Source organism: Pygoscelis adeliae, unplaced genomic scaffold, assembly GCF_000699105.1.
Source record: "Pygoscelis adeliae isolate BGI_AS28 unplaced genomic scaffold, ASM69910v1 Scaffold38, whole genome shotgun sequence".
NCBI classification, from domain to species: domain Eukaryota; kingdom Metazoa; phylum Chordata; class Aves; order Sphenisciformes; family Spheniscidae; genus Pygoscelis; species Pygoscelis adeliae.
Window position 1 is genome coordinate 9,192,611 of NW_008825614.1, and position 26,758 is coordinate 9,219,368.

Genomic DNA, 26,758 nt, shown 5'->3' on the forward strand with positions numbered 1-26,758 from the left:
AGGTATTCAAAATAGGTGGAGTTGACCACATACCAAACTTTGTACTGGTACTGGTTTTTAGGGATGTATCTCCGCAGAGGCCGGGCCTTCAGAGCGTATTCTACACACTGGCGCTGTGAAAGAGGCAGGGTAGATTTAAAAATCAAAACCAAAATACAGGGTTGGTCAGCTACCTCCAAATATAATAAAAACACAACATGTTTCAAGTTTTTTACTGAAATGAAAATGCTTGGTAGAAGAATTTCTTTTAGGTCATAATCTGAATGTGTATATTCTACCTGTTTAAGAGTTCCATATGCATTTACTTTGGCCAGACAATGCTGTCACATTCATCTAATCTCAGTGCACCAAATGGTACAGCACACATTTTTAAGTAAATGTTGTCCCTTGAGCAAATCTTATAGCAAGATTTTTTTTACCTGACTCCTGAAAGACGGCAGTGAAGCCAGCTTAGTGTTTTATCTTGCTGGCAATCTTCACATGTTCCTCTCTGTATGTATTTCTCTCTTAAATGCTTATTCTCAATGTATTTTCTACCTTTAGTGGCAACAAGTTGTAAATTACCTGGTTTTTGTCCAGCTCACAGTTCTTGTACTCTTGTTCTCCTTGTTCCTGAAATGTGACGATGACGAAACCAACGAAGATGTTCATCATGAAGAAAGCAATGATGATGATGTAGATAATAAAGAAGATGGAGATCTCAACCCTGTGATTATAGATGGGTCCCACATCCTCCATGTGGGAATCAATGGACCTATACAGCAACCTGAAAGCAAACAGGAGCCCAATGCAGAGAAAATCTGCAACTGCCTTGAGGCCTTATAGGTGATGTTATAAAGTTTAATTTTGTGATTTTCTTCTACTTGTATCAAAATTACTTCACTCACAGATGTGCAGACTTGCACTGATCTGAGTGTAAACTCTTGGAAAAGAGAAGACATGGCTCTTACTAACTTTACACATTTGAAACTGTTCAGGGGTGAAATGTTTTCACAGTTGAACAATTAAAATTTAAAACAAAAGCATGCCCTTCAGTTAACAGAAGACAGGAGAGTCTGTGTTGTTGAGAACTGAGTTTTGTGAGAAAAGGGGATCTCAGCACTTTTAACATTTGTTAACATTGCTGTTGGCATCACCTGGTGACACAGTTCAGGGTCAACCCCCTGATACCCTGCATGCCCATGTCACTCTGACAGAGTGGAGCTGTGAGGGTCCTTGGCCCCTGTGGCACAGACAGCACAGCCTGGTAAGACATCCCATGTCTGCCCGTACTGCAGAGACAGCACTGCTGTGTTTCATATTGCCCTGCTGGCTCCATCACGAAACTTGCAACACCTAGCAATACTGGTAAGTGCCTGACAGGCATTTTATATCCATTTATATACATAATATTTGTAACAAATATTGCTATCACTGCTACTACTGGCAATCATTTTTTAAGAGCTGGAGACAGTGCTGTGCACTGTTTACAAGTACAGGAACAGCAATTCCTGCAGGCCCTGAGGAATTTACAAAGTACATAATACTACAATGACTGCTGCTACTATTGCTACATTTAATGCTTCAGACTTATTTAACGACTTAGAATGGGAAAGACTATGCTCTGCGTTTGAATTTTCTCTTTTGAAATGAATGACGACATTGCTAGTGTTGCACTGGCCCAAGAAGCACTCACTCTGGCCAGCCCTCAAAGGTTGAGACAGTGAAGAGAGCCATCATGGCAGTCAAGACGTTGTCGAAGTCAAACTTGCTGTTCTCCCAGCTCCGGGGCTGTATCATCGGCTGGTTGACCTCACCATCCTTGTATGTAATGTAGTACCCTCTGTGGATGGAGAGCAGAGAGCGAACATGGCAGAACTGAACTTCCAGTACGAGGCCCTGAGAGTGGGTGGACAGTGAAGGAACCTAACTGGGAAAGGTCAGACTCACCTGCATTCTGCTGCCGTCTGCTTGGAGCTATCAGTGCAGCTGTACAGCTTGCCCTTAAAAATGAAGAAAGAAGAATGAAGCTTCCTTTCCTGACAGTGCAAGGGTTAGGGCAGATCATGTAGCAAGGAGACCGCATTTACTACTTGCTTAACCAACTATGAGTATATTTACATGCTCTTTTGCAGGTAGATGTGAGCAAACTGGAAAGAGAATTGCCTGCATCTGAGTAGTTCAGAGCACAGGCTTTCATCTGCTTGCACAGTACTTTTATGTGTATGTCCTGAGGTGCATGACCACTGAGTGCTGCAGACAGTAGTTGTCAGAAGGGTGGTGAAGGGCAAAGAAATAAAAGCAGACATAAAGAAGTGAATGAATAACCTCCCGTGATTATCTGGCATGGCCCTTCCTCTACAAGACGGGGGTTAGGCAGCCTGCAAATACCAATCCTTTAGAACAGCCCCCTTCACCTCCCTGGCACTAAGTCATGCCACAAGCTATTTAGGGAAGAAGAAGGTTACTGATGTTATTGATGATTTCTTATGATTACAGATGAAGGGCAGGAGTTCTGAATATGCCTGGTCCAGTTTTGGGGAACTCCTGGTAGCAGGAGCCCAGGTAACACTGACAGTGCCCCAAATGTTTTGTCTTTCACACAGAAGACTCCATCTCTCCTTCTTTAGGCTTCTTCATGCTATTTTTCTTACCACCCCAGAATACAGCTCAGTGTAATGGATGAATGAATGGGCCCAATGGTTTTACCTTAAACAATTGAACTCCAATGCAGGCAAACATGAACTGCAGCAAAGTGGTGACAATCACAATGTTTCCGATGGTTCGGATGGCGACAAACACACACTGGACCACATGCTGCAAATGGAAGATAGGAACAAAAGTAACTTGCAGGATTGTTCTGAGCTGCTCTGGCTAAGGAAGAAGTCCAAGACTAAAAATACAAATAAAAGAATTTAATTTAATTATTGTCCATTAAGTAATGTCTCAGGAAAGGGGAGAGAAGACCAACTTGCTATGTTCCTCACTGTACTCTTAGAAGCAAGCAGAAAGGGATAGGAAAATACCAGAGCTCAGCTCTCTGAAACTTCCAGCAGCACCGACTCACATAGTTGGGCACCCAGCAGCCCACAGGAAGAGGTTTATCTAATACAGCAAGGCTATGTTAAAATAGGCTTGTAAGCCCATCTGTAACCCTAGCAAACTACATCATTTAACCGCAGTGGTGATGCTGGGCCACCCAGTTGGAAAGCAGCTTGGCAGAAAAGGACCTGGGATCTTGGTGGACACCAAGTTGAACATGAGCCCTCGCTGCAAATAAGGCGAATGGTATCCTGGGCTGCATTAGGCAAAGTACTTCCAGCAGGTTGAGGGAGGTGATCCTTCCCCTCTACTCAGCACTGGTGAGGCCACATCTGGAGTACTGGGTCCAGTTCTGGGCTCCTCAGTACAAGAGAGCCATGGATGTACTGGTGGGAGTCCAGCAAAGGGCCACACAGATGATTAAGGGACTGGAGCATCCCTCTCATGAGGTAAGACTGAGAGAGCTGGGACTGTTTAGTCTAGAAAAGAGAAGGCTCGAGAGAATCTTGTCAATGTATATAAATACCTGAAGGGAGGGTGCAAAGAAGACAGAGCCAGGCTCTTTTCAGTGGTGCCCACTGACAGGATATGAGGCAACAGGCACAAACTGAAACACCTCCTGAAACACTTTTTTACTGTGAGGATGACTGAGCATTGGAACAGGTTGCCCAGAGAGGTTGTGGTGTCTCCCTCCTTGGAGATATTCAAAAGCCATCTGGGCATGGTCCTGGGCAACCTGCTCTCAGTGGCCCTGCTTGAGCAGGGTTGTTGGACAAGACAACTTCCAGAGGTCCCTTCCAACCTCAACCATTCTGTGATTCTGCTGAAACACTACTTGAACCATTGCAAAAGTCCTTGTAGCTTGAAATAACTTGAATTTATAGTTTACAGAATGCATTAGGACTCTTCTAACCTTTAGTCCTTTGGCTCTGTTGATGGCCCTCAGTGGTCTAAGCACTCGCAGAACACGCAGGATCTTCACCACATTGATGGCACTGGACCTGAAAGAAAGTATCAGAAGGTTTGAGAGATACAGCAATATAGGGGGTGTGTTGCAAGGGCAGATGGATTTCACCCATTCTTTCTTGTTTGAAATCCTACATAGCCTTAGACTGCTTAGGATAGTGAGAAAGTCAACTCTTTGCTACAGCACTTCAGAGGTAAGGAAACTACTCTCTGATGCTATCTTCATAGGTCTTGCTTCCTGTTCTGCGCTGGCTCTGTGTACATTCTCCTGGCTTTCACCATCTCTGCTGCATTAATGAAGGGAATGGAACATGGGCAGGGTATTTTTTTAAGCAGGGCAAGCTGCCAAATACTCTGTAGATATCTAATGGAAATTGTGCCAAGATGTAGTTATCACAAGACATTTTCAGATAAGGCTCAAAGAAGCACTCCACTGAAATATTCATAGAAGAGAGGAAACTCCAGGTGATTCCAGCAGTATAAAGGTATACCATCCACCTGGAGTTTGATCCTGCAATGTGTTCGGCCTCTGATCCCACAAATCAATTAAGTGTGTACATAAATTTAAGGATGTGGAAACTCCCACTGAATTGATTAGGATGACTTATGTACTTAATTTTAAGTACTGAACACAACTATCTACTACAACAGAGCTCTCTGCATCTTCCAAGACTAAAACCCTGGCTGAGAATCTTCTCCATGATGTATGACGTCAGGCCCTCCCACTGATTTTGGGAACAGTTTTTTTGCTAACATATTAAGAGTCTAGTTAGTTCTGTAAGAAAGAAACAGCAGGTCAAAAGGAGCACTGTGCCATTCTTAAGACCTTGACTGAAAGCCCGATGGACCTGACAAATCCTTCTGCTTGACTTAGCTATGGAACATAACATATGTGAGCTGCTAACCTGTAATGGTAACAATTGGGAGCTTATTTCTTATCAGATGTGATACTACTTAGGAAACTCCCCATCTGACACAAAACTTCCACATAGTCAAGTAAATCTATAAACTTATTAAGCAAATCAACCACCACAAAGTGGCATGACAGAAGCAGGATCAACTGTCACTTCCACCAGTACTCTGCAGATTATCACACAGCTCTTCAAGTGCTTGATGGTCTTCCATTGACCAAGACCCACAACATCTTAGGAAGCAGCAAAACATTATCACCCCATTTTCCAAAGACTTTATGAGAGCTCTAGGAGGGAACAGTAAGTCACTGAACTGATACAGGGAATCAGAGATCTTGGAACAAAGCTAAGTGTCATGATTCCCAATGGACCAAGTTTCTTGTTCTCATTTGCTCTTTCTGGAAGAACCCCCCTCCAGGTCACTAGTGTAGCATTTCCCAATTATTACCTCCCCTGTTGAGGATGAATTTTAATGGTCTTGAATCATCTGAGAAAAATACCTTCAGGCTCATGAGAAAAATCTTACCCAGATAAGACAATGAGACTGAGGTATCACCTCCCAACCCGGCCCTATGATCCCAGAAAAACATCCAGTTGAAAATAGCTCACTCACTGGATCCCAAAAGAGATGAGAGAAACGCTGACCACCAGCAGGTCTAAGATGTTGAAATAGTTTCTGCAGAAGGAGCCCTTATGGAGGAAAGCCCCGTATGCGGTCATCTGCAGGAAGGCATATGAAGACACAAACACACTTTGCTATTAGCATCTGTTCAGAAACCAAACCCATCTGGTTGTGCTCAGAGTATATAATTGCGGAGGGGCAGTATTTCTAACATAGCAGGCAATTTATCCCCAGATCCCAAAGAAGTTGAGTCCCCATTGAAAGAAAAGAGAGTGAAGAAGACAGTAAGATAACTATGAAAGACCTAACTAGGGAAAGCCAATACTAGGTTCAGTGAGGAAAATAGGCACTTTGAGTGCCTAGAGTACATAACATTTAGAATCAGCAAAGCAGCAGAATGATTGCTTGCAAAAGCTACTCTTTGCAGTCATATGCTTTTCCCTTTTTCTTTAATGGCAGAGGACACTTGTATGATGCTTGTATTATATAAAGGCCATTTTAGCTAAATTGAATTAAAAATATAACATAAAAAGGGCTCTTTTGTAATATTTTTCAATGCTTAGACCAGCTGCAGTGGACAGTTGAGCTCTCTTCCCTCCATGAAGAAAAAACAGAACCCCTCAGGGATTTGATGGCTTAGAGCTGAACTGAAGCAACAGGAAGAACTCCTGCTCTCTTCAGTTTGCTCCTTCTGTTCAGCTCAATCCTGTATCTCTTTTCTTACCCCTATCCAGCTTTCTCCATTTTTATTCTAGAAGCAGTTGCATTTTCCCCTTGGTTTTCCTCACAAAGCCCAAGGTAAGATTCCTCGAGACAGAGTGGTTTCTTTGTGGAGGTAATCATTATGAACATCACCCAGTAGAGGAAGGGAAAGATTTTACATATTTTACAAGGGACTCTCTGCCCCTTCTGGTTATGAAGGGGTATTGAATACCTGCTGGTGTTGGGGAGGATGTCACAGCTCCAGAACTGGATTAAGTGACAGTGTAAACAGAAATGGGTCTCAGCCACAATGTCAGATCTAAACATTTCTGAGCTCAGAATTTGAATTTTAGACTGAGCTCAGTTACAGAATATGACTAAATGAGTCTGGCATGGTTAAAGAGGGTGAGGTGATGGGGGTATTTGTACCACCTACCTTAGACTCAGTTAGCAATCTAATGTAGCTGTTTTAAAGAAACCCCATCCCACAACTGCTAATCTCCCTCCATTACCTGGGTTAGGAGCACAGGCTTCTCAATTTGGTCCTCTGAATCTCATCTAAGTTAGATGTCTAAAGTAACTTGAAGCAGACACCATGAGACTGTTCCTCAATGACGAGCTCTAGCCAGACTCCCAGCTGAGAAGTGGGAACTAGAAATTCAAACTGGAGTTTGCTAGCTCCCGCTAATGGCTCAGGATGGCATACCTGCTAGTGGTTTCCAGCCATGCCTACCTGTGACAACTTTATTCAGAGGAGGGTGGAAGGGCACATGGTATATCAGATTATTTTTTTCACCAAACATCCATGACATCAGGGAACTGACTATCAATCAGTCAGACAGAACTTAGAAGGGGAGGAAGTATAAACTCTGGTCTTGGCTTAGAATTTATACTTATAGACACATTCAATTGGGGAAGTGGGGAGGGGTTCTTGCCATAACAAAGGTGGTAAAGATGCCCTTTACTGGTTAGATTTTGTATGGCAATCTTGAAAGAAAGGAGACACCATTGAAATCAGGAGGGGAAGCTCTGCTGAGTTTAAATTCTGTACAAACTGTGGTTCTCTCAAGCCTGTTGAGAGATTTTGTTATCTCAGAAGAGACTCTCGAAGAGTGTATAATCTATGTCTGCCTCCCATCTGGGGCATTGAACAAGCTTTTAGGATGCCAGTTAAAAAAACCTGGTGGTCACCTCGCTAACATTCACCAGACTCCACCATGGCAGTGTGAGGCTTGCAAGTGTCATCAGCAACATGAGGGCAGATGAAGCTTGTTTCTCTACAGCCTTGACCATCCTGTGGCCATTTATTCTTTTGTTTCTTACCATTTACATTAACTTTGCTGTTGTGCAAAACATTGTGCTCAATGCAAGGCAGCAGAGAAACACGTCCTGAGAAACCAAGCAACTTGTGAGGCAGGAACTGACAGGATAAGAACAGAAGAATTTCTTAAACATTTGTAGTCCTTGCACTCCTCTCCCACTTGAACCCAGAGAATATCCAGGGGTGTTGACATAAATGCGCTGAAGTTAACAGGAGGACATCGGGAAGGCTCAGATACTATGCAGTACACTCCCCTGATGAAAAGAGAGCAATACGCCAATGGGTTGGGTTAGGTTCTGCTTCCACTGAAGTCATTAGGAGTGTCACCATTTGCTTCAATGGGAGCAGAATTAGTAACTGTAAGTTGAAACAGGTGCCTTGAACTATGGTTTTATTTTTAAATGTTGCTGTTGAGATGTTTTCCTTTTTTGACAGGCCTTTTTGGTCGGCCATTTGGTACGTGCGTGTTCAGATTTATTGTGTAAACACAGATGCACACTGCACACAAACATAATATGTACACCTCTTTGGAGAACTTTATGGCTTTGATGATTTTAAGTCATATCACAAGGCACATTTCTCTACAAAAATATACAGGGGCCACGCTGCTTGCCAGCCTTCAGTATGGATACTGTTATTAGGGTCTTGAGCTGCAAGATTTGAGCAACTCTAAGGTACTGCCTACCAGCACTTAGAACTAGCTTGCTGAGAAAAAAAACAAGCTGCCAAGTGAACCTAGCATTTAGAAAGCCAGAACTTCGCTCAATTACTGTTATTTAAATTATTAGCCTACCAATTTGGGAAAATTAGAGTTAAGAACAAGGCAGCCTATTTTTATTTTCTTCTGAGCTAAACCATTCTCCTGCACATTTCCCTTGGTATAGAGCATGTTCCTGGGAAACGGGAAGCCAGGTTTCAAACAGGCGATGCAGCAATTTTCATTTGCAGTTACAGTCCTTGGTGTTTCAGTGATTTATACTCTCAGTTACCTCTCCACACCTAAAAAGTGAGCTTCTGCACTGCGCTCCCTGTCTCCTACTTGACTGTGCACCCTGTACCCTTACAGATGCATCGTCCACCCTCTGGCCCGGCCTCATGACTTGTGCAGAACGGAGACCTTCTCTTTGGGTTGTAGCATGTGTAAGAGGAGGTGTATGTGCTCAGGGTTCCTTGCACAGCAAACAAATCCTGTTTTGGAAAGACTGGCCAGGGTAGAGAGAGAAATTTATGGGGTGATGGCCTTTTTCTTGGTCCCCTCTTACTTTTCCCAACAGGATCATCCTTTCATTGTGATTCCCCTAAAAAGCATTGTTTTGATATAGGCCCTGAATTACAAGTTTGAATATCAAAATTTCACAGAAGACTTTTTAAGCAACTACCAAAATGATAAAATCAAAAGATAAACAATCCTTTGTGTAGAGATAACAATGGGGTTAAAAAAAAAGAAAAAGAGAGCGATAGAGAGCAAGAAAGAAAGAAAGAAAGAAAGAAAGGAGAAAACGAGTGTATTGCTCAGATTGGTTACCTTAAGAATAATTTCTAATGTAAAGATACTAGTGAAGACATAGTCTGCATTGCCTAGGATCTGAAAAATAAGCACAATCGGGTTAGTGGTACTGAGCATGACCCAGAAACAAACAGGCGTGTGTGTTAGCAACAGATAGTGGCAGAAAACTAGTAAGCTTGTGAACAAGTAATGGTAGAGAAGATGGGCACTTTACCTTCAGAGCAATTTCAATGGTGAAAATGACAGTAAAAACTATATCAAAATAAAAGAGAATCTGTAAAAACAAAAGGGAATAGGAGCAGGGAGGGTAGATCAGTGACTGATCACTTGAATGGGAAATCACAGTTCAAAATCAAATACATATGCCTTTAACAAGGGAACAAAGAGGACTATATAGGAAATAGTTTTGTAACGACGTCCTGTTGAATGCAGTGAAGGTCCTGGCACAGAGGACAAGAAGCACATTACATGAAATCTTTTCTGAGTTACAATCCCATGAGGGCTTTAGAGGCAAAATAACTTTTTTGGTTGTGGTAGTAGGACTTTTTTTTCTCTTTTTTTTTCTTTTTTTTTTTTTTTTTAATCTGATAAAGAACAGATGATTCAAGGGTTTTCCCAAATAGACTTCCAAACTGAGAATACAAGGATGCCTGGTATCTCAGTGGAAAACATGAGATTCCTTCTTATTAACTTCCATTCAGGCTTGCTCTGTGCCTCTCATGAAGGAAGAAAAGCAAACTGCAAATTCATGCTCTAGCTCTTTTTTTTCTCTATCCTGATTTGGCCTGGATTAGGATGAATAACAAAGACTCTGCCAACTGAACAGAACCCCAGCTCTTGTATTACAACCATAATTTGGTCGTGCGCTAAAGGTGCCTAACTTAAATCTTGCATCTTTCTATTGGCATCCTGGATAACAGGCAAGCTGAAACACTCATCATTCCCATGAAGTTAGACCTGGTGATGGGGATACCTGTGGCATGCATAGCAGACCACAAAAAGTGGCCCTAGAGCGTCACAGAAGGCAACAGCAAGTCTGGAAGTGTAAAGTGATTTTCAAAGTAACAGCATCAATGACAGAAACGTCTTTCACTACCCACCAGTTGACATCCCACAAAAGCAAATGGGAACTTTCTCATTGACTAATGGGACCAGAATTGAACTCTCTTTGTTTCCAATGTATTCCAATATCCCAAGCCATTTTAGTGTTATCTACACTACAAATAGTGAAAATCAAAAGTACCGTGCCCTTGAATTACTGTTGTTTTAGCTTAACCAAGTTCTAAACTGGAAGGCCAATATACAGAAGCTGTAGAAAACTGATAATTTGTGAAATTTAAACCTTTACTGCTAAAACACTAATAAACATACAGGAGTAAACTGTCTTCTCCCATCCCACAGGTGTTTATTGTATCTCAATGCCTGTACCCTAACTCAGATATATAGGTGGCTAGCTTCTTACAGCTTGGTATGCCATGGGCAGTGGGGTAGCTACTGCGAACTACAGGGTTATTTTAGGTGGCGTTATTTAAGCATGATCCGAATCTGGACTAATTTGCAGGCACTGAATGTCAAATGGGGGGGTGTATCACTTACTGCTACTGTGAAACTTAAAATTCTTCAGGTCACTGCTCAATTTTTGACCCCAAGTTGTTCTCACTTCTTCAAGGCTGTCTTGGGCTCTATCAATTTTTGCAACTTAGAGAATTAAAAAAGGACCATTTCAACGATGGACAGATCTCAGTTGCATCCTATATTAATTTACATGTATTATAACTGGAAATGTCCCCCTGCATTGCTGCCTTGTAGGTCCTGACATTTGGTTATTATATCAATGGAATAATTTTATAATCAATGGGCCAGATTCATGGGTACTCTCAGGCTGCTTTGCATGACTCCACCAACATAAAGCAGCCATAAACTTGATTAAAGTGGATGATTAAGCTGTACCTGCAGCTGCCTTACATCACCAGAACACTGCAAAGCAGCTAGAGCATACTGGTGAATCCAGCCCCAAAGCTGCAGCTAGTAAAGACGTCCCTTATAGATGAAATCATGCCTAATGAAAATGATCACTGCTCCACCTGTGCAGGCAGTACCATTTATCAGCAGGCATATTTATTATTATCCAAATATGAATTTACTCTAGAATATATTAAAATGAACAAGCACCTTGCCAAGGTGCAAACAGGAGAATATTGTGAGCACATAAAGTCTTAGGACTTGCTTGGGCTTTAAAGGCTGGGGAGGCACTTCCAAAACCTTGCTGCCTGAGCCCTGTGTGACACAAGAAAGACGCAGCCACTAGCCTGTCCCGGGACAGAAGCAGTGTCCAAGCCTCTTTGCTAGGCCATGCTGGAGGATGTTCTCTCTGTTCCTGTCTTCCTGCCCTGGGACAGTTTGCGTCAACAGCAGCAAATTATGGTCTGCATAATTCCTTGTGCACAGGTTAATGCCTGATTATGTTGTCCCAGAGTGAAGGCAGAGGCAGTTAGTTTGCTTTCAGCTTGCTTTCTTTCTTTCCCTCCCAGGTCTCTGTGCGGGCACAGGGCAGGACACAATCTTACTGTTCTACTGTCAAAGTGTAAAGGCAGACCACATTTGCAACCCAAACATCTTGTCAGTGTCCCCTTGTATGATACATTTTAAACACCCGTACCTGCAAAAATTAAACACAAACTTTCATGCACATTAGTGGCTTCAAATATGCAAGACAACACTTTGCCCCAAACCTCCAGTTCTTTTATCCAGGACAACCAGCTTTGACTACTTTTTTTCTCATTTAAATCTCTCTGCTACAGATTCTGCGGCAGCTTCTGTGGCATGTCAGAAGCCCATATGCCAGCTGACATCATGCTGCAGTGCTAATACATATTGACATACATTTATCCCTACATGGTGGGCACACTCAGGCGTGCACAAGTGGGTCGGTGGTGGCACAGGTTTGACTGTATTATTTAGTACCCTCCTTCAGGACAAAATGCAAAGCAGCTCTGAGATAAGCTCAGGAATAAGCCTCCATTAATATCTTCTCTGCATGCACATATGTGTTTAAATGCATGCTCAGGCCAGGATATTTCAGGGAGGTAGAACACTGAGTGTTAAATTATGGTTTTATCATTAAAGAACAAAAAAACCTGTCTCACTCTTTAAGCCTAGCAAGCTCTTCCAGCATAAAGGCACCAAAATGCCACTGCAGACAGCAGAGATCAGAAGTCTCACATATGACTGCTGACTCTTCTGATTTCTGCGATGACCCCAGATTAACGGAAACAACCACTGGCAAAGTTAAGGGAGCTCTGAATGTTTCAAAAGGCTAATAAGAATGGTCATGAAAGAAGGTGAGAATGTATCTCCATGCTGAATGCCTTCCTCTCCTTCCCCCAGGCTGGTAAGGAGAGGAGCACAGCATATTTTCTGAGGATTATCTCAAAATTAATGATAGCTTTGCAGCTTGCATCCAAATAGCCTGATTCTAACCTTGATGACACCAATTTCCCCCAGAGTGACTGAATCAAACTCAAGAATGTTACCCCTGATTTACACCAGTGTGAACAAAGTGAAAATCAGCCCCTGGGCTTTTTAGTTCAAAAGAAAGCACGTGGCAGGAGCACAAATGTTCCAAAGGGAACCTGCAAATCCCCCAAATTAGAATTATCTGTATCCCAATCAATGTTTCTACAGACCATTTCTAATGCATTAATCCCAGGGAACAATAATTTCGCTTCAGCCTCCTGTCTTTCCTTCCCCTACACACGCTTCTGAAATGAACCAGAGGCCAAATTCTGCACTGACTCATGTTCCCTGCAAACCCAATGATTTCACACACAGCCTACAAAAGGCACAAATCAGGGAAGAGAGTCACTCCCAAAGCCTCTGATGCAGTCTTTTCTGCCTTTCCTGGCTTCAACTCATGATCTGTTTGTAACACACTTTAAATACACAGCGAGGGAAGGAGGATGGGAAGCATACTTGGTTCCTAAAGGAGAGGTGTCGGACGGGGTCCTCAGCTGCCAAGGAGATGCTGCTGAGCAAGATGAAAAATAGGATCAGGTTGGTGAAAATGTTATCGTTAACGATTCGATGGCAGTGGACACGAAACCTGTAAGAGAGAGGAGAGGCACAACTTTATCTCTCAGAGAACAGCAAGACCTGGGAAACATTCCCCCCTCCTCTTTTGCCAGCAGGGCTGGCCCTGGAGGATTGTTCTGCAGCTTCCCTCTGCCCCAGCAGCAGGGAGAACGATGGGCCCAGGCAGCTGTGCTTGGCCCTGCCGGGTGCTGGGCATCCTTGGCTCTCCATGTCACGCAGTGATGCACACGGAGTGATCGGCTGCCTGTAGGACTCGTGCTTGGTGCGTTTGAATGGAGAACAGTCACACCCTCCTGACAGAGCCTTTTGTGATTTAGATGTGGTCTGAAAATTGCCAACTCAAAATTATATCCCTTGCTTTCATTCACAGAACTATTTCCCATTCATTTAGCAGGAAAAGCAGCAGAAACAGGCTTCGGCGTGGCCAATGTCTTTCTAAGCTGGGGCTGGAGTGTCACTGAACAGGAGCTATGGGGGATCTACCTTGCTAACAGGGCACAGATCTGGCCAAATGGATATAGGGCAGGCTGGCATTTGCAAAGGGCTTCTGGGAGGACATCATGCCATGCAGGGCGTCTGCTAAACATCACCCTAGTATAAAGCGCTTGGTGCTCTTAGTGGGAAACTAGCAAGCAAAGAAGTAGCAGTCTCCCATCAAACAGCAGCACGCTTACTGGAGACCATTACAGCACCTTCCATACATTGGTATCGGGACACGAGGAGTTAAACCCCATAACAGTCCTATGCATAATTCTAGAGGCACTTCATTAATCTATTTAGCTCTACTTTTGGCTGTTAAGCCTCCAAGCCACTATTATAGCAATTTTACAGATGATTGCAGAGGTTAATTTACTTCTTCAACAAGCGACAGTGGGTGGGTGGCAAAGCTGGCATTAGAGTCCATGAGTCCCAATCATCATCAGTCCCTCCCTGTTGCACACACCCAGGGAGGAGTGGCACAAGCCCTGCTGTGGAAAGACTGGCTCTGAATTCTGCTGTGCTTTTATAGCCCTGCCTTACTTTGGGGCTGTGTTTGGAGGCCAAGTCCCCAAGGGAGATGTCGGGATACATGGTACTGCACAGACCACCGGGCAGTGAGCTCATTTCTGCACCCTTGGAAAGATATATTCCCCTGTGTCATAGCTCAGTCCTCCAATCACAGTACTGGTCTCACACATCCATGTTGGAAAGACAGGTGGGGCATTGTGAAGCCACATTGCAGGAGCCAAAGGGAAGAGTGTGAGAGAAGAATTATTCTTCTCAGCCTCCCCTCAGAGCTCTGGACTCTCATCCTCCTCCTCCCTTTTCTTCTATGCTTGTTCTTGACATGTAGGAATGAGCAGAGTCACATGAACTCCCCACTGGGAGTGGATTTTGAGCAGCCATTAGGACAGGAAGCTCCTACCTCACGCTTGACTGATTGCATGATGGCTTGCTTGCAATTTGGACCTGAATATGTTGGGGAATTCCAATTACTGACTTGGCTCCAAGTCCCTTATTTCCGAAGCTTTCATGATTTGTGTCTTCAATCATCCTTGCAGGTGCCATGAACACCAATTGAATATTGTCAGGGGGCTCCCTACAGTTGTGCTTTCATGAGGATTTCATGCCAGGGCCTTTAAAGGAGAGACTGGTCAAAGGGGGTTTCTGATATGAACTGCTGGGAGGGAGCTCTGTACCACATAACCTTTGGGGCCCAGCGTGGAAGGGGTACCTGCTCTCCGCCTCCTTGTTCCAGCTAAGCAGTCTCTTAAATACCTGTTGTTAGGACTGAAGATGAAAAAAGCACTGGCATCAGGCATGGGCACAGCCTTTTCCTTGAGGTGCAGCTCAGACATTGGGCGAGGCCGGGGGCCAACAGGCATCTCGGGTTCTTCTTCATCTTCCTCTGCTGCAAGAAGCATTTTTGTCTTTTAATGCAAAGTACAACCCGTTCTGGAGCGCTGGCGCATTTGTCTCTGTCATAACTAGAGTTAAAAACTAAGAATCACTGAAATAGGATGATGAAAGCTTGAGGTTCCTTGTCCACTTCCTTTCTCCAAGGCAGCATCCGCTGCCCAGTGCTCGCCCTAGCAGACGTTGATCTAGTCTCTCTGTAAAACCATTAATGCTAGTAAACCCACAATATCCTCACAACAGTCTCCTCAGATGCTTCACTGTCCGTTCTGCAAAAAAAGCTTCTTCTAATGACTGACTTGAATCTTTCTTGCTATGGTCTAAATCCATTATCTATTCTCTTATTTTCCATGCACACAGAAAATAGAAAATTCCCTTCCTCTTGCAGAAGGTTTTTAAATACTTGAGGACCATTATTATGCCTCTGTGAGGATTTCTGGTTTGTAGAGCAAAACAACAACAGTCTTTCCTGAGGTGCTGTGTTCCCTAGGTCTCTGATCATTCTGGCTACTTTCTTCCAGATTATCTGCAGAATTAACCTGCAGTTGAGGTTCTACTGGTGCTGTGAAGAGCTGGATTACTTCTTATGTCTTATAATGCTATCTTCCTGTTTAAATGTCCTTCATAGGCACTTATTTTCACTACACTCTGGCACTAATTTGCCATCAGTTTCTGATTTGCACAAAGCACAGATTATTTACCACAGAACAGCTGCCTAGCCTGTCACTCCCTGCTTTGCATTTGTGCTGCTGTTCCCAAGACTGGCACTTTGACCTTGTCCTTATTGACCTGCATCTTATTTTCTTCACACCATTCCTCCATCTTATCAAGATCTGTTTTTCTCCTCTTTGTAAGGCTCTCCATAGAGCCACTGCCACATCTGGGATTGTGTCTGGATGAGCGCATGTGTGCCCCAGAGCAAACATGGAGCACGGACAATTTCACTTACACCAATCAGAAATTCTTAAAATTGTCCCCTTTCATAATTCAGTGGGGGGAAGACTGAAAGGGCAGGAACAAGGCTGAGACTCTCAAACCTCATGCCTATGGAGCAGATCTCCACGCACTGTGCAGATCAGGGAGCACCCTCAAGGAAAAAAGCACAGAGATGCAGGCTAAGTGGTATGTGAAAGACAACCTTCCACCTTTGAGAATTTCTTCTATCTGCTGAAGTCAGATGCTGTTTTGCAAATGACATGATAGGATTTTGCTATTTTAAAGGTCCCAATCCTCTCACTTAATCAGAAAGACAGGAAAAAATATTTTAAGAAAGGAGCCTGACAGGTTAGATGCAACCGATTCATCTTCCAGCCAATGCAAAGGAGGAAACTCTAGTTAAAAGGTTTATCTTGAGTCCATAAAGTGAGATAAATTCCAGGAAAAGCCTGGTCCTTTAGGGTCAGGTACTGTACTTGATCTGGTAACGGACACATCAGAAAGAACAGATGAATCAGTACAGATCCGAATCTAGATGTCAGAGACAGGAGAAAAGTGGCCTTTTTGATGCGTGCCATTATTGCATGCAAATAGGGTTCATTCTTTACACTTCCAGTAGCAAGAGTTCAGCTCAAATTCACTTGATAGATTTTTGGATAGAAGTTTGAGCTGGTACATAGAGTTTGTACTTTTTAAGTCGGTCTATTTTTTAAGACCTCAATTTTATGTTGTAATATACTTCATAATACTCTTTCTACAGGCTTTATTAGTTAAAGAAACATTCTTTCAGAAGTACTTTTGTGCATAGTGCTTGTAAAATTGGTGTTAATGTTAATGCTCATATTTATATAATATTAACGATACTTCGCACTTGCACCTTTTATCTACAGATTTCAGAGTGGGCTGACAATGAGGGAGGTAAGCAAATTCTTTTTCTTCTTTAACAGTCCAGAATACTGATGCCCATGATCATGTAGGATATTTGAGAGCTCTTACTTAAAAAGACTAGTATCCTGAGTCCCTGTTCTGTGCCTTCACTATTAGATCATTCTTTTTCTTTTACCTGGAGGAATGCTTAAAAAAACACTTTCAAATGGGTATGGAACAATGCCTCAGGAAAATGGACTCTTAGCAGAAGGATCAACCTCATGAAGACCATAAAGAACGTTGTTCCTCTCCTCTTTTTCTTGTGTCTGCCATACAGCAAGAAATAGATTAATGATTCTGGCAACCACATACCTTCAGACTGGAAAACACATTCAGTTCCTCAGCCATAGATAAATAATAACGTTCTAGATATTTTTCATTTAAAGTAGGGTCCAGAGCACAGAAGAAAGGAAACACTGAGGCCCAAATACACAAAGAATAACATGATTACAAAGAATAACATGATTACAGCCTCAGCTCAGGTCACTACCTAAGCTATCTACCTGCATATAGAAACAGTACATTGCACAGTTGCCAGCATTTGTAGAAGCAAAGGTCAACATGGTATTCACAGATGGGCTGGGCAGCACATCGGCTGCAATCCAACAATTGTTCTTTGACTGTTTCCTACACCTAAGGTATATTTGTGTTTAAAAAGTGGCCTTTCTAGTCAAGCTTGCCACAAAATCATAAAGAAACATGACTCAGAGCTGCCAAATTCAGATCCAGGTTTGAACTCTCCTGAAGTTCAAGGAAACTCAAATCTGGGACTGTCATCTTGAATTATGCTTCATGAGAATGGTGATGTCCTTTGGTTGTGAAGCCATAAGCACACACAGGCTACAGTGCAGCATCAGTGAGAAATTTGATGATGAGGATTTTTTTTTTTACCGTACAAAGACCAGAACTCTTGTGTAAGGACATTGCTTTGCTTCAAGCTCCCATGAATCATCCCAAGCTTTTACCTTCATCTGACATTCTGAATTCTTTGTCTGTTTCTGTACTAGACTGTAAGACTAGCTCCCTGTCTTCCTATAATAAACATAGCATCATAATAATCCTTTTAATGTACACAAACCTCTGGAAGAACTAGTCTCTCCTTCCAACAAAGAGGATAGGTGATCTGATGAGTTGCAAGTACACAGAGTATTCTGGGGGCTAAGGGCAACACTGTGTAGCAAATAGAGTCAGAAGAGGTTATTGAGAAAACTGGTTGAGGCAGCGGAAACGAATAGGAGATTGAGTGAGGTAGGTTGAAAGAATAAAGGGAAAACAAACGAAGTGACCATTTCAAATTGTTTCTGAACACTGGGTTAGGGCGAAGGATGTTTTTAGAGGATGGAATAGTACACAGCCATGGAAAGGTCACAGGCATTAACAGCTTAAATCAAAAACAGAAAATAGGTAGAACCAGCTGACTGCATCTAACAAGCAATAGGATGCTTCACTCAAAGCACAGCTGAAATGGATCCACATGCAAGTGGGCAAGAAAAGGTATGTTCCCAGATGGGCCGTATATGGCTGCACAGCATCTCCTGTACCACAGCTGGACTGATCGGCAATCAACAGAAGGATTCTGGACTGGTCAGATGGCCACAAGGGAACTGGACAGGGGTACATGTGGGGACTGGGAAATTCTTGCTTGCTAATGCCGGGGAAAGCCTTGGAGCCTTGTTCCCCAAAACTGACTACACAAGGCAAATGTGACATGCCACATCAGCTCTCAGAGGGCCTTGGTGTTCCTGAGCTTTCTACAGCAGAATGGAACAGATGACTATGGTAAATCTGATCTAACAAGGGATTTACAAAACTTCACTGCATCTGAGCCTTATGGTTGACTTCCATGAGCTCTGAAAGAAGCGGTCAGGTAATTCTGTAAGCTGTTAGAGATCAACTTCACTCTTCACAAATAATTGATAAACAATTCAGGGAATAGGCCTGTTTATAAATGGCATCATACAGTGGCAAATAACCAAGATGCTGTCCCTTTGCATTTCTAATAGGAGACGGGAGAAAACCTGACCATCCATTCAAATTTTAGGTTCTGTTCAAAAGTATGCCAAGCCAGGGATTTGCATCCCAAGGCAGGAGTTAAAAGTGTTTTTACTTAATTTTCTGCACTCTAATCCTATGCACGGCTGCAGATAAAACGTCCGTGACACAAACTGTAGATGTAGTTTTTGTCATATAGTTCACATGTCGGACTATTTCTAAGCTATCCACAGAAGGTAATTAAAACACAGTTCTACTATCAGTAGGCTTAAATTTGATGTACAGGTGACTGTACCTTCACTTGAAAAAAAAGTCATGGTCTGCAAATCCAAGCCAGCTGAGAAACAGAAACAGAACTGTATCAAGCTGTTTTAATCTGTGCTTCTGACTAAAGACTCCCACAAACCCCTTAGCAACTGGGGATGTGTGTCCAGTAAGTGCCTGTGCCTATAGAGGTGCTGGGAAGATTAAAGCCAGAGTGGTTTGCCCCAGACAGTATTAAAACAGTATTGCATAGTGTTGGAACCACACTCTATTCCTGACAAATGGGCTATAAATATGGATGAATACAAGTATAGCAAATGCGGGGATTTTTTGTACTGAAAATCAAATGCAATGAACAGTTTTCCTTTCTGCTTGTCTGAAACCCTTGTCCATCTATTTAAAATGAACTGTTGTGTCTCTTTTTTCCCTATCACATCAACCTATTATCAGATATTTATTAGGAATCATGGAATAGAAGAGAATGTGTTTTATTACCTATTACAGCCTGTTACATTATCATAGAAAGCAGAAGAACAGGGCAGGAAAGGATCACAAAAGGCCCTCTGGTTCATGCTTCTGCTAAGCCAGGATCCACTAATTATTATAGGGCTTATATCTAAGCCCTTTCTGGCAGATATTTTTCTGACCTGTTCCTAACAACATTCAGTGATGCTGGGCTTCCACAACCATCTTCACAATCTTTTCTAGCCTCACCTTTAGAAAATTCTCCCCTGGTGTGGATCTTCAATCTGTTACATCTTCATAATGGAGATAATTCCCCTGCTACCTGTAACAGGCTTTTATGCATTTGAAGATGTTTCTCCTGCCTTTCCTAGCTCAGACGACCACAATTCTTTCAATCTTAGTTCTTGCTTCCTACTAGCACTGTTTTCACCATGCTCTTCTACGCTCCTTCCAATTCAGCCCCACTTCTCCTAAGCAGAGCCCCCAAAATGAGATACGATATCCCAGCTGAGATCTTATCAATGGTGAACAGAATAAAACAATTGCTTTGCTCTGGTTAGTTTTCACCAGCCAGTTAGAAGAAATCCATAACTGGACTAAAGAGTCATGTTTTCACTGTTTATAGATCTCACTACTTGCTTGCCTTTTGAAAGACAGCAAAATGTTTTTGGCACCTGTTGAGCTTGTGATCACAAGATTCAGATTCTTTTCTCAAGGACTGTTACCTAACTAGCTGTCACCTAAGATCCTTTATTTGTGAGTTGTTTATTCCTGTCTACATGTAGAGCCTGGCACTTTCAATTTTATTTAGACCATTTATCCAGTTCCTCAAGAGCTCTTTGAATTCTAATGCTGCCCTTCAGCATGCTTGCTGTCCTTCCTAGCTTCATGTCATTTGCAAATGTAATAAGCATATTTCCTCTTTCATCATTCAGGACATTAACAATGAACTGAACTGAACTTGGGACAGGCCCTTGGGTTGTAGAACCTCACTTGGGCCATCACTACTTTCCACATAAAGGGTCTGACCAATTTCTCTCCCAGTCATCTAGACCATGTTTTTCTAGCCAGCTTATGAGCATGTTATAAGAGACAGTCAGAAGCCTTAGCAAAGCTAAAGAATATGACATCTACTTATTTTCTCCTGTCTACAAGTCTTGTCAGCCCCTTTTAGAAGAAAATAAGGGTGGTTTGACGTGATTTGTTCTTGGCAAATCTATGTTGGCTGCTAGTCATCTCCTTATCTTGCAGTCATATAGTTTGTTTAATCATTTGTTCCAGCACTTTTCCAAGAATGGAAGTTGAACTGACTAGCTTATAATTCTTCTGCTCCGACCCCACCCTCCATTCAGGGTGTCTTGAAGAAAAACTGCTCGAAGTTCTGAGATTTCTTCAACCAATCTTTTAAGTATCTGAGGATGAAGTTAATTAGGTCCAACTGGCTTGAAAACTATCCTAACTAATGCTTTAGCTTGTTTTTTCCAATTCTAGGCTGAGATCTTATTCCTTTAGAATTATGTTAATAAATCACAGTCTTTTTTGGTTAGAAAAAAGTGCAAAAAGGCATTTAGCATTTTGCCTTTCATGAGTATCTGTTGTGAGTCTCCCCTGACCACTGAGTACTGAAAAAATAGACTGAAAACAAAGTCATATGTATATTTTCATATACAGAGATTTGTATATTTCCAAATATGTGGAAATACAGAGCTTCACAGAGAACCAAATCGAATACGACTAATCAGTATAGGGACTGCAAAGGACCAAGTCCACACTTGTGCAAACACAGGCAAGCACATCATCCTGTCCCATACATGTTCAGCATACCTGCCACCACAATTTGGCTTTACGTGCATTAGCAACCGGAGCTCCTCTTTGTCAAATCAGGGATTCGACAGGGATATGGAGGGATAAGAGGAAGAAGATATATACCTGGTGCTTCTGTTGTGGGATATGGGCTCTTTTCTTCATTTTCATTGGGCTGATAATCATCCACGTTGATCTGACAGAAATGGAAGGAGAAGCAGCAAAGCCTTTATCAGGCAAGGCAGAGGGGTTTCATTCCCCCAGAAACCCAGGCTGTTCGTGCCATCACTGCACAGAGAGTGCTGGCTGGCAGCAGACCTTACCTTGGTAGCAGGCGGGGATTCTCCATCAGCAGTGATCGATTTCAGCTCAATTTTCTCCTCCTTTGTCTCCTCCTCCACAGCTGTTTTTTCTATCTCCTGTTTCTTTTCGGGACTAGCAGTTCTAACAATTTTACAAGAAAAAAGCAAAGAGTTACAAAGGTGAAAAGCTGTTTCCCTTTCAGGAACTTAATGTAGTATAGCACACACCATGAGAACAATCAGCTGGCTGGTACCTCCATTCTGAGTCCAGCTTACATACCAGCGGCTCCACCTTGTCCTCATCTGCAGACAAAAGCAGAGACTCTGCTCTAATTCTATATAGCATCCTTTTATTTCATAGCTTTCTCAATGGCATGTGTTTGTGTGTGTGTGGGTGGGTGGGTGTGCAGGCACACGTGGGGGAAGTATGTCCCTGTGTGTTTGTGCACATGCGTATTCTAGGTCTGCCAGTAGAGATCTCTGTGTTCACCCAATGCCAAAGGCATGAACCATTTTCAACCCATATCTTGTAGACTTCCACTAGGTTGCCTACAAAGTTTTGCCCCTCACTGCACTCCCGGAGCCAGGGAAACCTGATGACTAGCATGCAGGATGAAGCAGAAAGATTTGCACAAGAGATCCCCTCCAAGCAGCCTGGAAGACAGTGAATAGAAATAACCAGTAAGGAGAGGCTTCCCCGCTGTTGGCAGCTGGGAATGACAAAGAAGCTCTACATCCAGCTCGTGCCTCCTAAGAGTCTGCAGAAACACTAAAAGAACTGGCAAGAGAAGAACAGCATGTAGCATCAAAAGAGAAGGAAGGGGCTGAAACTTGTCGTGGGAATGACAGTCTGAAAATATGCTTTGTGGTCCAAAGCAATCAGGAGGTAATAGGGAGATTCAAATGGGATTGTAACATTGACACCATTTCACATTCATTCTCTGCTGATGCCCTGAAAACTCATCAGTCACCCAGACTTCTTTTCCTCTGCTCACACTATTGCAACTGTGTGGGGACTCCCAGCTCATGACACCTTCTTGTCCTTTAGTTTGAATTCTTTTAAATAAAAATTTATACATATATAATTCCACATATAATTACATTAATCACGTATATATAATCTATACACACCTACAGAGAAGTTATACATATATATTACATATACACACATACTTACTTGCACATATATATGTGCATAATGTGTGTAATTATACTCACAGGAATGCATGCGTATGAGTGTAGATAGGTGTATGCAAATGGATTTACCTAGCTAGCTTTTTCCTTTCTTTTTCCTCTTCCTCCTCTTTCTGTGCAGATGTTAAACTCTCAGCATCAGCAAGGTTGTCCACAGCAATGGCCAAAAATACATTCAGCAAGATATCTGTTTGTGTGCTACTTAAAGAAAACGGGCTTTGAAAACTGCAGAACAACATTATACCAAAGGTTTCTTAATTGAAAATTTTTAGCAACCTGTCATCAGATCTCTTGGATTTTCCAAACTTCCATTTCACACAAATGTTCATGATGTGCATATCCAGCATGCACAAACCTACACCTTCCATCCAAATGGCTAACACACTGTGTGGGGTTTCCAAAATTTCACAACAGAATGACTGATATAAAACATCTAAGTCCAGACTTAATATTCTAGTTTCCGATTTCCCAAAAGAGTCTTGCTTTGTGCAACAAATCCCACTGAAGATAAGGGGGGTGCTGAACACTTTGCATCTTTGACAGCATAGGTCACTTTTATTAAAGCAGTCTTATATTCAAGAGCCTCATACCATAAGGCACCTGGGCTTTCCAGTTTTGACCTATGTACTTGAGCTGAACAACCTCATTATAGGTATTCCCACAGACATGAGTGGATTTTATGGACAGCAAGCATAGCACTCTCATTAGCATTTCTGAGGCAACCAAAAGAGATTAATTTAGTCTGGGCATTGAAGGGTTGAGTTGACAACTCTGCCATCTCCTAGCAGAGAGTCCATGCATGGCCAGTCATACCCATGTAGCTGAAGGGCAAAGAATCACAACTGTTTTCTTGTCTTGCCAGTCAGTGCTCAGATCTCGTGTTACAAATCTGAACATCAGCTTCTTATATAAATTTCTTGAGAGTGGGTCTTATTACAGCATGATAACTTTTAAGTAAACCCCAGTTCAAGGCTTAGTCTGGAAATACAGCCCCCCCCCCCCCCCCCGCCCCCCAGGGCCAATGGCTCCAAAGTCAGCCAGCGTGTAGAGCTGGCTCACATTTTCCTCTGCAGTTCACAAGGAGATCCAAATCGTAGCTTTTTTAAGCTGTCAGGCAGACTGCCTACCTCGACCTTCAGATAAGTGGAATTGCACCATCTCACTTTGAAGAGAGGGCACGCAGGTCAACTGAAATGTCGGATAATAGGGTTTGAGAGATCTGAATTATGAGGAAAGGCCAGAAGAGCTGGGCTGAAACTACACGGTGGCTTTATAGAAGAATCAGTATAAAAAGAAATGTCACCTCTGACACAGGAGGGCCATTTATTAGGGAAGCAGAAACTAAACATGAACAAATTTGGAGCAAACTGAGATATGGAACAGAACCATAGCTTTATGTTATATGCAAATTCCTGTGAAAAGATACTCACAGCCTAATCATGCAATGTGCTTTGTAACTCCTGGGATATGTACAGTGCCCTCACTTCACCTTGAAGCCAGAGGAACTGAAGTTACTTAACACCAGCACAGGCTGGAATGTAACAGAGCACACAATTTTCTGTTTGAAGAACACACAGATTGCAGTAACTGAAATGGAATATGGTTCCTGTTAGTTTATACATGAATTAATAGACGATCTCACATAAATTAATTATGTCAAACATATGTTACTCCTATTACAGCATTTGTATATAGCATATTGTAGATTATACATATTTTTATTCCACATAAGACTTGGATGAAAGCACATGGAATATATTATTGAAAAGGCAATTAAAGCAAAAATATGCAGTAAGTACAGTAGGTACACACAGAGATTAGTTTCTGGAGAAGTCATGAAAGAAAAACCTATTAGAGAATTAAGGGGAATGAAAAATAAAAACGCTAAACATGTAAAGATACTAAATAAAAGCTGGCACGTAGCTGGCTCTTACAACTGTTTATATGCCTTAGCACTAGCTAAAATTAAACAAACTTGTTTAACTTTTGGCAGTACAAAGCCAAAATTCAGACCTAGGGAAAAGGTAAAAATGTAAGGTATGAAATTCATTATTTTCTGACATAACAAAGTAGTAAAGAGTGGCTTTAAAATCAGTCCCACTTGGAGAAAAGAGTAGCATCAAAGGATACAGTTTCCACAGATGAAGAGGATGATGAAGTAAATACAGACCAACATTCCTGGAAAAGAGGGGCCGCCATAAGCCATGATCCCATCATACATCACCGAATTCCAGTCCTCCCCAGTCAGGATCTAAATGACACATTCCCACCAATAAGGGATACAGTGTTAGACCACACAGAGAATTTGAAAACCCCATTAACACAAAGATATCTACTATCCTAGAGAATGCCCCCTCCCCCAGGATGGTTGGAGACTCTGGCTGTGTCTATCTAGAAAATAAAAAAAACCAAAACAGAACAAGGAGAACGCAAAGAGGGCCTGTGCTCTAAGTGTGAAAAAAACCCAGATGTCCCCTTGAAGATGATGGCTGAAGCCAAACGGCTCTCCCAGACAACTCTGCTCAAGTCTCCCCACCTCTCACAGGCATTTCCCTACCATGTATCTGTTGTTTCAGACAGGCTGCACAACCTATAGCACTGAAGGCAGCCCTCAGCACAGCCCTCCCTGCCACTTCCCTTCACCTTGCACGTGAAGTCATGATCCTGATGCTCTTGGTTGATCACTCCCAAAACTGCAGTCAGCTTAAAGGCCATTTGATTACTTCTCTGGTGCTGTGAGCAGATATTTGTTCCCCAGTACTGTGGGAGGGGGGAGGACAGCTGCAGGGTTGGGCTTTGGCATGCAGGTGCTGCCCTGGGACATGGCAACGGCCATTCTCTTGTCCTATCCTGCTAAAACCTGGTGGCCTTGCTACACACAGGGGCTTTAGCTTTGGTTCCCCACTTTGGGAGGGAATACCGCTGTGCTGGCAGCACAGCGTGGCACCTTGCTCCTGGAGCTGTTAGCCTGATGCCCAGTCTCGAGGACTGTCAGGCTGCAGAGGAAGGGTGCAGGACCTGCTCTCTGTTTCGCCCCATGTAAACACAACGTGTTGGCCCCATTGGGACCACTCTTGCTCTTACCTGAAACACAGTGAGGAGGGACTGGGGGAAGTTGTCGAATGTACTCCTCCTGGTCTGCATCTCATCAAAGTTAAACTTGCCCCCAAAGAGCTGCATACCCAGGAGTGAGAATATGATAATGAAGAGGAAGAGAAGCAGCAACAGGGAGGCAATGGAGCGGACTGAATTCAGGAGTGAAGCCACAAGGTTACTCAGGGAGTTCCAGTATCTGGGAGAGAAAATAGAGGCAGTTAAAATTCCTTCAATCCAAGACAGGTGCTCATGGACTGCACAGGATATTGGTTGAGGCTGCTTTCTGCGTATAAGCAGGCATTTCCAAACACCCTGTTAAGCAGTGAATCATTGATGTGCTTCCCTAAGATAATGAGACCTACTGCAGCTAATGAGTAATTTTACTACCACACGTGTACATACACAATTCCCTCCACCCCCCGCCCCATATGCACACCCAGAAGATTATTGCAGCACTCTCCATCTAAGGCTCTGCAAATCTTATATCAATATACGATGATTAGTTCTTGCTGCTTCAGTGAGTTACATTCTAACCAACTTCATTACAACACTCACAGATGTTATGGCAGCCAGAATACCTCACTCCAGAGAATGGCCTGTAATAACTAACAAGAGCAGATGGGGAAACTGTTTGGATGCAAATACAAACTTGTCCAAAATCTGGTGTATGTGAGTATGTGCTTGGGCTCACTCACAGATAGAGGCTGCGAAGCTTTCTGGGATTGAGAGGAATGCAAAAGA

General features: G+C 42.7%; 1 protein-coding gene across 1 annotated transcript in view; it reads right to left on the reverse strand.

The window, feature by feature from the left end:
- CACNA1C (calcium channel, voltage-dependent, L type, alpha 1C subunit) overlaps window positions 1–26,758 on the reverse strand; it is a 422,263-nt gene that overhangs the window by 71,498 nt on the left and 324,007 nt on the right. Inside the window, 15 exon segments of the mRNA XM_009332885.1 lie at window positions 2–113; window positions 565–766; window positions 1,676–1,822; window positions 1,930–1,982; window positions 2,689–2,796; window positions 3,935–4,022; window positions 5,512–5,618; window positions 9,265–9,324; window positions 13,023–13,152; window positions 14,901–15,033; window positions 21,552–21,621; window positions 21,749–21,869; window positions 22,994–23,108; window positions 25,052–25,172; window positions 26,006–26,213. Coding sequence (XP_009331160.1) covers window positions 2–113; window positions 565–766; window positions 1,676–1,822; window positions 1,930–1,982; window positions 2,689–2,796; window positions 3,935–4,022; window positions 5,512–5,618; window positions 9,265–9,324; window positions 13,023–13,152; window positions 14,901–15,033; window positions 21,552–21,621; window positions 21,749–21,869; window positions 22,994–23,108; window positions 25,052–25,172; window positions 26,006–26,213 — 1,775 coding nt within the window.